This window comes from Phoenix dactylifera, chromosome 18 (genome assembly GCF_009389715.1).
Source record: "Phoenix dactylifera cultivar Barhee BC4 chromosome 18, palm_55x_up_171113_PBpolish2nd_filt_p, whole genome shotgun sequence".
Taxonomy (NCBI): Eukaryota; Viridiplantae; Streptophyta; class Magnoliopsida; order Arecales; family Arecaceae; genus Phoenix; species Phoenix dactylifera.
Genome location: NC_052409.1, coordinates 8,282,862 through 8,294,355, shown reverse-complemented (window position 1 = coordinate 8,294,355; position 11,494 = coordinate 8,282,862). Strand labels below are relative to the sequence as shown.

The window sequence follows — 11,494 nt, the reverse complement described above, 5'->3', positions numbered from 1 at the left end:
AAGATCCAATCCATCCTTGCCAAGTACGGACTCAGATCCCTCTTTGCTTTCAAGCTTCCGTCAGGGAAGGGTGTCCTGATCCACTTCGGCCCTAGATATCATACATCTCTGCACCTTTATAGAGTTGAAGCCATAGTCTCCATCCATAGAGAGCTTAAGGTGAGTTCTTCTCCATAGGGTTTTCTTTTGAATCACTTGATGAACGGTAGGTGTGTATATTTTCCAAGCAGTCCAATTTATTTGATGATCATTGATCTATACAAAGTACAGACCTTTTTCAAGATTTCCTTTACTTATATTGAAGTTTTTTGCTTCATTCTTTTTTATCAAAAATGAAGCCCCAGCTTGATGAAAGATTTATAGATTTCTTGAAATGCCTAGCATTTTTTCACAAAGGAGGAACCTCTACAATCTTTGAGAACAATTTAAGCTAATTGCTATGTTCTTGCTTTTAGGGATTGGATATATGAGTTTTTTTTTCTCATCGACTGATTTTTTTTTGCACTCAATATACTATTTTTTTTGGTTAGGATTCCATATTAAAACCTATTGCCAAGATCCTGATTGAGATGCTAGTCGCCCCTCATGTCTTCCCTCATGTCGAAAAACTTAGCTTGGCTTGATCTTTTGGGCCTCGGGCTAGGTTTGGGATTTAGTTGTGTTTGTTTTGGGTTTTGAAAAAAAATATTTCAGGCTTGAGCTTGGCCAAAAGCCTAAAAAAATGTTGGGCCAAGCTTGGGCAAGGGCATGGTCCGACCCAATCTAATTCCTGCCTTAAGGAGGGCTAGGGGCACTCTCCCGTGCTCGATTACTAATACACAACTTTAGTCCAATATGCTCAAGTTTTGGGTAAAATTTGAATAAAGTTATGAATAACTACTTTCGATATGTAGTTAGTGCAATAGAAAAATTAGATGGAACTTGTGCAACTTTGTTAATATGATAGCTTTATGCTCTTTTAGTTCATTGGATTCTAATAAGTTGGGGTATTAATTATTTATCTTTATACTAATTGTTAATTATTTGATAAACTAGGTATTTTGTTTGATGTGTTTTTGAACTTTATCCTTTACAAATTTGTGTTAGCGCAGGTTTTCAACGTGCCAACACGATGAGGCAAAAAAATCGAACCTCGATGAAGGAGGGCAATGTTATCCAAAATATAAAATCTTGTATGGAACCTGAAAAAATTAAAATGATACTGAATATGCAAAATAAAAAGACTATTTATTTTTCTCGCAATTTATTTATTATTATTTGAAACTTTTTATTTGGATGGATTTAGGGTGTTGTAGTCAATTACACGATTTACTTTTAATATTAAGAGCACATAGTAATATATAGCTATAGATTTTTTTTCCAAGCTATCTAAAATACTATTTTTCCCCATTGACTATTTCTTTATTTCTTCCGTGTTTTTTATATACCGGCATTGCACAAGATTCTCCAAAGGCCAGACCGGTTTGAGGTTTAAACAGCCGTCCGCGACCGAGAAAGCGGCGGTTCTCTCCACAATGGCGGCGGAAAAGGCAATCCTAGAGTTCCTCAAGGAGGGGGACGAGATCCCCGACTCCCAACTCTTCGCCGCCTCCGTCGGAATCGACCACACAGAGCTCGAGAACGTCATCAAGAGCCTCCGCGGCTTCGAGATCATCGAGACCCAGGTCATCCCCCGTTCCTTCAAAACCCTAGCTTCATCGCCAAGCCCTGATCTAGGTTACGTCAGAAAATCCTAATGCTTCTCCGGATTTCATGCAGGATATCAAGAAGGAGAGCTTCGTTCTCACCGACGAGGGGAAATTATATGCTGTGGAGGGCTCCCCGGAGGTGCAGTTCTTCTTGGCCGTACCCCCTGAGGGAATTACTCGTGATGATCTTAAGGTATGGAGTTGTTCTGCTATTAACTCTCGATCTGAATGAAGTGAATTAGATTACTGTAAAGAAAGTTGCGATCTGTGGAACTCATTCGACTCAGTATAATGTTTCAGAAAAAATTGGGGGACAACATTTTCAACATAGGTCTCAGCTGGGCTATGAAGAACAAATGGGTGGAGATCAAAAAACAGCTAGTCTCCAGAAAGGTAGAAACTCTCGACCTTATCTTCGGAATCTCAGCCATATGCGTGGAAGTAAGTTAGCTTTCTGAATTGCTTTGTGTGGAATTGGTATTCACAATGCTGATTGTATGTATTTAGGGAAATATTTTTAATTGCTATTGCAAAATCTACTTGAAAACTAAAGTTCATACTGCCACTCAAGATAGAAGGCTATGCAACTGTAGAAAAAAATGCCCATCCCACTATGACTACTGCACCCATGTGACGACAAATTCACATTGTTGAATTGATATTTTTATGTTTAAATTGTTGAAAATATACGAATGGATTAGGAGAGTTTAATATTTCAGTTTGTTTACTCTGCTTCCTACCATGCTTTTATATTGTCTGATGAAATGAGTTTTATATGCCCTCAAATCTGTGCTTTCATATTCAAAGTTTACTATATGTTGACATTTCCAGTTGTTCCAATCTTGTGTCCAAAACAAACCTTGAAAAGTGAAACAGATAGGCCTTACCAGAAAAGAAACCTTATGTTGAATGTTCTCTACTTGTTTGTTTCAATTATTGGTGGTTCTGCCAATCCAAATATCTGGTATAAGATTTTGGAGAGGCATTATTCTTGTTGTTAGGGCATTCGGTCTTTAGATATCTTGAGCATCAAACTTATGGGTTCATGAAGGTTCAACTCTTGTTAAATGCTTAAAACATGAAAATGTTGTTGTGGTTCAAAGAGATGCATTGGGAAGACTTCATGTTATCTCATTAACAAGAGCCATATTATATTTTTGTTCCATTACATGAGTCGCATGTTCTTCTTAATTAATTACATGACTTAATTTAAAAATATTTTATACTATTCATCTTAGTTCATTATATGAGTCACTTTAACTATATTTTATACTATGTGAATATAAAGCAACATGCCGCATTTATCTTAAAAAATCAAAATATGCTATAACTAAAATATTAAACAACCATTGCTCAAAGTCTTCATGTTGGGAATTTACCCAGCACTGCCAAGTAACAGTGCATAAGTATGTAATTTTTGAATATTACCACCTGCATTTAAGTGTTAAAATAGAAAATATTCAAAGCTTTCTTAGCTTAGATGCTCTATAAGAATACTTTCTAAGTATGCTAGGTCTTGTTTGCAGATAATTATAGGTCTTGTTTGCTAGTCTTGTTTACCTAGACATATAGTTGGTCAAATTGCAAGTCAGGTGATGACATTCTGAAGATAAAGTGGAATGAGCCTTAATGCTGGCTTGCTCATGGTATAACTAGATAGATATTATTTTTGAACTTTTCTTAATTGTGTTTCTCAAGAATACATAATACTCATGTTTCTTTTTTTCTTCTTTTGCATGAATTCTTTTTGAATTAAGGGTAATTTATATATTGGTATGCTAAGACTATTATGTGGGTGCATTCTTCATTATATGATTCTTCAACTCATAGGCTTAGAACTTGTTTGTACTGAGCTCAGATATCATCAGATGTTGTTTGATGGTATATTGTTTTAATGGATATTTATTTTTTTATTGTTCTTGTAGGTTGAAAATGTGGAGGATAAAGTCAAAGATCTACTTAAAAAAATTGAAGATGGAGAGGTTACATGCTTATTTATCCCCCATGATTTATCTTTCATATCAATTGCATAGGCACACTTTCATAGCTGAGTATAATATTGCTACTTGTTTATGAGATATTTTTGATCTATAGAAAAGTTTGCTGTTGCAGTCATCTGCAGCACTCAAACAATATAGATATGCATTATTTATCATGATTTAACTCATCAGCTTTGCTAGTGTGCATGCTTTATTAATCTTATATATTTTTTTATTTATTACACGTGCGTAGTTTTGGTTTGTAACAAAAAATGTTGGAGTGGTTGTGTATAATGCTTGAATGATACTTCTAATTGCTTGTCGTGACCCTCCAATTATTTTGTGATCTCTTGGGTTGTCTCATGGGCAAAATGCCATCCTGCTTAGATGACATTACCATGTAACTTGGAGGTTGGTAATTGTTTGGAAAATCCATCAAATGCGTATAATTATAGGATATCATTTGTGCGTTGTTTGTAGATCCTGCAATATTCTTCTATTCAAAAAATTGTGCAATAAATAGGGTCAAACTAAACATGATGTTGTGGTTGTAGATGAGTTAAGATTGATGTGTGTTAAACTCTAGGAAACACAAGATGAGGAATGTTTATATTAAGGTGGCATAAAAGTCACATTCATTGAAGATAAAGTGATGAAGAGTTAATTAGTACAGGCATGTGCAACAAAATTTTGATTAGGCCTTGGTAAGGAGAGGAGCTCAAATTGGTGTCATAGCATCAAGAAAGAAAAGGCTAACATGGATTGAAGGGCAAATAGTGCAGTCCAACATCATGATGCGAAGATCAAGAATGGGTTGCTGTTTTCCGATAGATTAAATGCATAAAGATAGATTAATACTTGCAGAGAAGTTTGATAATATGAGATGCAAGAAGATGGATGAAGACTTCTTTAGGCACCACAAAGTACTCGCAATTGGCAGGCCCTCCAAGAATTACTTGAAAATCTCCTTGTCTCTTTCTTCTTTCTTTCTTCCTTCTCTCAATCTCTCTCTTTAATGGGTGGCATCTTGAGACCTCTTGCTTGAGATCCTAACACGAGATATGAAAACCACACACTACTCAAACTCCGCACCCCCTATTTATAAGGGGCTGGCCATAGGGAGAAACCCTAGGCCATGTGGCTCCACTGTGGGAAACCCTAGGTAAGTGGAAGCCACTAAGGGATCCCACATGTGGATGGTCAGCTAGGATTAGACCTAGGAATCGGCCACTTAGGAAAACCTAATCCGGGGTTCATTCTGGTCCATTAGACCTCCTAATTCGGTCTTGTTAGCCGCATGAACCAATTCCTATACCAAGGTCTTGGTTTGTCTGCTCAATTTGATTGAGCCTAAGTTCAGTGAGGACTCGAGGGAGAAAAAGATGAAGACTAATGGACACGTATGAGACCTCGAGATAAACTTGGATTTCTAATCTACCATGTCTCATGTTACTTGATGGACATGCCACAATCATAATGAAGCAAATCAGCCTCCCTATACATAAAAATATATGATTGTGCTGATTCTTGGTAGATATAATGAAGTAATGAACAGAAAAATCTCTCTTCGTGTACAATAACTTTTTCACCAATTCAATTCCTTCACCTTCCTTTATCTTCGATTGACTATTGGAAAAATAATAGTATTGTCAAACTGATAGCCAATCGATTTCATGGTCTATCAAAATCCTAGATCATATGTCAATCACCATCGAGAAGCAAGGCATGTGCAAAACCAATTTTGAATAAAATATTTTATTTATTTATAAAATATAAAAATGATTCTATTAAAATACTATCTAGAACTAGGACTCTTGTGTTTGATGTGTCTCTATTCTAGTATGGATAAATTAATATAGGTGGATTCCTCGTTGGACAATCTTTATCCGTACCCATTATGAGGAACAATAAACAAATGTGCTCCCTATCAAAGATAAATCCAGGGTATCATAATTGATATATGGGTTTGGCCCCAAATTTATCGAACCAAGATCATAGTGGGTGGTCGTGCCCTCATGTTAGGGGACCACTTGCATGCTATATATACAAGATTGTCATCTCCAACTCCAGTAGTGGTTTTCAAGAGATGGACTCATCCCGTTGATTGTTCCACATGAAATATATCCACATGCTAGTACAAAGTCAACTACTTTAATGACTAGGAGAAAATAGCTATTCTAATCCATTATTGGACACTCTATACAAAGGCAGTTATATAAGTCTGATGCCTAACCTCACCTGCAGCTATGAATTATTTTCAAGTGTCTAGAATGACCCACTTATCAGGGGATGCACAACTGCCCACTGGGTCATTCTATCCATAAGCGACACTTGTAGACTCTTTTTTGGCTCTAAGGCTGGTGTGTGATACAACCCTAACTATTTACGATCATGCTAGGAGAGATGCCCATAAAATATCTCAAGAATGTTCATTATGCCAAATGGCTTTTAAGACATACCCTACTTCCAACAGCAATAACATTGGGGGTATCTTGATCTAGGAATGCTTTGGGAGTTCGGATTCATATTGACCCTGAATATTTGATGCAAGGCCTGATAATTTATTACTATGATTATTCTATTTGATAACTATAGAGTGGGTTGTCTAGTTAAATACATAAATAATAAATACCAATAAAGTGTACGTTGACTCCTATAATGCTTTCTTCTTGTTTTTCTCCTACTTGTATCAAAAACAAAGCAACAAAAATAGCAACTTGCATTTTTTGTTTAACATTAGCATTAGGAGCCACAAACGGAAAGTGTTACACTTCAGTATGAACTCATCTACTTTACCAATCCTAGTCTAGAGGAGTGACATGAAATAGGAAGAACATTAATAACAAATAATATATCCATGATTCAGAATGAGTAACCATAATAAAAAATAATGAATATGTTAAGTTCAAGTATGCCATTGCTTCATCATTTCTTCCTATCAATAATAAATTACCACTTAACATTGGCATTATTTCCATTGAGTTTCTTCAAAATGGTTATTACACGTCTCCTTACCAAGATCCTCTCTTCAACAATGTCTCCGTCTTTGTTTAACATTAATTTTGACTAAGTTATTGTTAATGCTTTATCTACACATAGTTTCAAACTTTCAATCTTTATTCTTCTCGAAGAAATCTGTTTCTAACATTTTTCTTCATGAATATATCACAATATTTTATCTTTACCATATTTGGCTTATTGCTGGCACCATTTCACTACCCAACTTGCCAAAGTAGACACCATTTTTATTTTTTCCTACTATTTTAAATATAAACATGTTTATTTTAACTGTAAACATGCATGTGCATTCCCCATCTATCATAGGTTTTAAACACCTTCCTCACTTTTAGGGATGTTTCTACGCATGCCAAATGCAATTGTTGTTCTTACATTTATGTTGTATGGACAAGTTTTATAGTTTGTAACAATTACACAAAATGCTTCCTGGTAGCATTTGCTTCTCTAATGTTGCAATGAGATTGAAGTGTCTAGACCATTTAATGACCAAATGATGTTATTTTATTTGCATTTTTTGTTACACACCTTTCTCTTTATTTGTATGTTCTGCATTTAGACCCTAACTGGTATTACCATTAGCAATGTGATCCCACATGTTACATTCATATTCACAACTTTTAAGTCCTAAATTCCAAGATTTGAAGCTTGGTTTCAGTCCCTTACGTGGAGTCTTGGTTCAGATATTTTTGGCTGTTTCGATAGTTTTGCTTTGAATTTCAGAGTTTCAGCCAAAAAAGGGAAAACATCTAAAAATAGATAAAAATTAGGAAAAAATAAAGAAAATGATTGAAGTTATTTTCCATCATTTGATTGTGATTTAAGTTATCTAGATTCATAAATTATACAGTTTGGATAGCTTCAGGCTGAAGTTAGACTATGGGTAAGTCATTTCCTATCATTTGATTGTGGTTTAGGTAGCTAGAATCATAATTTATCTAATTTGGCTAGTTTTAGTTTGAAATTAAACTATGTTGGATCTGCATTAAATACATCATATGAGTGTACCAATCTCTTAAGTAAAATACCAAATATCAATCAATCAAGCATATATTAACAAGACAAGTTAACAGGAGTGTAAAATAAATTAGGTTATCTATTCTACTATTGCAAGGTGAGTTATGCAAATAAAAGTGATCATCATCATCACAATATTTGGGGGTTGGGGGGGACTATTGATAGACATATGGACAAACATGGGATGGCTTCCCACCAATCAAAGAAGTTATGGAATATTTTATTTATTGTATACAAGAATATTATTATCGTAACATATATTGTACTAAATTGTTTAGAATAATATTTGTAAATTACCAAGATAAGGGTCACTAAAAGCCTTGGACATCAAGAATTATAATTATTATATCCCTTTTTAACTCAAGGTAAAAAAGAAAATCCACTGAAAATTTGTACTACATAGCTGATGTACTTAAGAAAACAAAGAAATGGGAAATATACGATAGAAAAAAAAAATCAAAAGAAAGCTTTAAAAAAAACTTCTACAGCTACTTGAAGATCAATTTCAGTTGAAACAGACTGAAACTGCCGACGCTAACCAAAATGCGAAACTAGGGGCCAATTTTGGTTCGATCTCGACCGAAACTGATCTCAGCTGAGACTTATAACCTCAGTAAATTCTACTCATCTAGCTTCATTTTATTATAAACATAATTGTCCATGAATGGTAACATTTGTTCTCTGGTGTAACTTCTGAATCATTTGATTGACCTTTTTCCATAAGTGGAAGTCATCTCATTGGGACACTTCATTGATATATTTAATATGCTATCTGCTTCCTTACAATCCCAGACTGGCATAAGCTCAAGAAACGAATCTTTGCGTAACTATTTATAACCATTATCGTTAATGATATTTCTACCATATTTTATAAATTTTTAAGGGTCTGCACCAACAACTCTCATTTTGTTCTGTTGAAATGTCTTCCATAAACCTATCCAATCTAATCACAATGATGAGATAAATAGTGAGCGAAAAATCTATTACTTTGTGATAAATTTATCTCTATTATATTATGGAGTCATAACGGAAGGATTTAGATTAATTTCCAAACATAATTATCAGCTGCTGTTTATTATTTTTACTACAGGGTCTGGGTATATGCCCTCGTAGCAACACATGATATGGGTGTTGTGCCGACTCCAATAGTGTACCATGTGTTGACATAGGGTTGTAATATACCCTACCATTCCGTATTGGCAAAGTACCAGTACAGGATCCAATACCGAAGCTTAAAAACATTGTTAACATGACCTATTAAATTGGAAACGTTAAGCTGTAGAAACTAGCCTCTGGTTGACCAAATGGATAGAAGTTCCAATGTTTTTGAACATTTCATATACTCATGTATCATCAAATTTACTTGTCATGGATGATCTGATCTTATATCCTTGTATCTTTGCAGTTTATTAAACTAATTGTTATTGCAGGTTGTTGATAAGAAAGAAGACATTGATGCTTTGAAGAAAAGAAAGCTCATTACCCTTCAGTAATGCTCACTTTCTCATGAATTTGCTTGATGAATCTTTTTATTTAATCTTTTTTGATTTTTCTCTCTCCTTTATGCACATATGAATATCTGTGAGTGCAAGTGGTTTTAGATAATTTGAAAATATCATGTTTCAAAATTGTTATTCTGAATTGATTTACTTTCCTCGTACTGCAGCTCTTTCTCCTAATCATCTTTATATTTGGAACTTGCCTATCTATAGGATGTGGAAGGCCTACTCTTTAAGAAAGGGTACAAAGTACGCTCCAGAGAGGAAAAAGGCTGCAACTGATTTGACTCGAGAACATCTACAAAGGTATTCCTTCTGTGTGTCCCCTTAGTTGCGAACAAATGACACTGCTGACAGAAAAGAAGCATGATGAATGGCATGTTACCAAACATTCGTGGAGTTTTGCTTGATCTTTAAGTTAATCCAACTTAATTAACTTAAATGTTTGCGAACTATTCAAAGGTGCTTCTGAGCAATATGTAAAAAGGAGTTGGTTAATTTTTCACCTTGAAATTTTGTCGTCTATTGATATCATATTCAAGCTTCCCAAATATCATTGACATTTGCTTTGCAAACAATTAAGATGCTCGTCAGGAAGGAACTTAGAAGGGATAATTCTTTTGTAATAACTTATTGTTTTTAAAGTTACATTTGATGTTAAAACACTTACTCATTGTGGAGTCTTTATTTGAATATTAACATTAAATTGATGTTCAGTCTCAACTTCTTGGTTTCCATTAGGGATTACAAAAAGACATTTCTTGAAATATTTGCATGTCGCCTTTGTATGTATACTAAAATTTCATGGTACACGATCTTTGAAGAGTCTTCTGCATGCTATGGTTTTAGCAAGCACTCTTTTAAATGCTTCAGCACATCTGTCGCTGCTGCAGCTTTGAGGTTGTATTGGTATATAATTGAATGAAGAGATTAAAAAAAAAAAAACTCCACTCAGCCATTCTCTAAAGCATATTTTGTTGATGTTGTTGGTATTTTATTGTTACTATTAATTATTTGGTGGTTCTGGGGCATTGCTTTTCAACAAACTAGGAGATTCAATCCTTGAGTGTGTCTTAAACAGTAAGGCCTCTTTATGGCCTCATTGTTTTAACATCTTATATTCAGTTCATTGTGAAAGAGGTGTTTGGTATAGCCAACACATATGTGATTTGTTTAGTGAAGGAAAATGTGATGAGATGTGAAATGTCATGTACTATATATGGGGTTTTGCATACTTATGATTTTCAGAGGGTGAACCTTGTGTCATGTCTGATGTGGTGAGGGATGGGAATGAGGATTTAGGAGAGACAAGCTGCTGCTTTTTAAAATCTTATTGCATTATTATTTGTGGAATCCTTTGAATGAAAGTAACAGAAGATACATTGGAGAGATATGGCAATATTTGGAAGTGCCATTCATTTCATTTTCATCTTTGTTCTCCACTGAATCAGGAATGTAGCTAAGCTAGCCAACATAACATGTAAAAATAATGCAGATTTTGTTGTGTTGTTAGTCAAAATTAGGTGGTGCTTTGTGTGACCTTGTAGCGTGTAATGTATTATACCCTGCTTCATAATTTTTTTCTATTTTTGCTTGTTTCTTATGTACACTCAGTTAGTTTTTTGTTAGCTTGTCTTTACTGGTGATCCATTTGTCTTATCTCTACTATTTTAATGGGAGAAGCTTGCACGATTGGAGCTATTTGTTTGTAGCTGTGTTTCCTTCTGTAGCTGAACTTTTAGAGCTTAATGCCCTCTATAATTAAACTAGAAATGTCCCAATGCTATTGTAAGACAAAAAAGAATTATCTGTGTGTCTTCTTGTTCCCCCTTGCTCATCTCCCAGCCCTTTTATCTGCATATTTCTAGTTCTAGTTCATATAATGCATCCATTTCCTACACATGCCCACAAAAGTAGGCTTGCTTGCCTATCCATTTTGTAGAATTCAATGTTGTAAAGATCATTGTGATGAAAAATCTTATGTGATTTTGCCTTTTTAAGGGGTGATTGGAAGGACTTAGAGTTCAAGGAGTATAACCTCAGTGCTCAAGGGCAACCAATCCAAGTTGGTTATTTGCAACCATTGCTAGAGGTATTGTTGAACTTATCTTTTCTTACAGTACTTTTATATTTGGGTCTTAAATGTATCTTGATTCCTTAGTGACAATGTTTATAGTACCAAAACCACCATCCATATTGGCACAACAGATATGGCTCTTGGTTCCATACACCAATCCAATACATAGTGTCAATAGGGCAGCTTATAGAGTAATTGTTTCCTATCACTATGATCCAC

The 11,494-nt window shown here is 34.7% G+C and overlaps 1 protein-coding gene across 2 annotated transcripts in view; it reads left to right on the top strand.

Moving 5' to 3' along the window:
• Positions 1–11,494, top strand: part of LOC103721574 (phenylalanine--tRNA ligase alpha subunit, cytoplasmic) — a 30,421-nt gene continuing 18,927 nt past the window's right edge. Inside the window, exons 1-9 of one of the 2 annotated variants that reach the window (XM_039115594.1) lie at positions 2–159; positions 1,092–1,172; positions 1,442–1,664; positions 1,759–1,881; positions 1,989–2,081; positions 3,614–3,670; positions 9,130–9,188; positions 9,412–9,504; positions 11,200–11,290. In XM_039115594.1, coding sequence (XP_038971522.1) covers positions 1,515–1,664; positions 1,759–1,881; positions 1,989–2,081; positions 3,614–3,670; positions 9,130–9,188; positions 9,412–9,504; positions 11,200–11,290 — 666 coding nt within the window. In that variant the 5' untranslated portion in view covers positions 2–159; positions 1,092–1,172; positions 1,442–1,514. Of the gene's footprint in view, positions 160–1,091; positions 1,173–1,441; positions 1,665–1,758; positions 1,882–1,988; positions 2,082–3,613; positions 3,671–9,129; positions 9,189–9,411; positions 9,505–11,199; positions 11,291–11,494 lie in introns of both variants that reach the window. The other variant, XM_008811840.4, reaches the window with a different exon arrangement.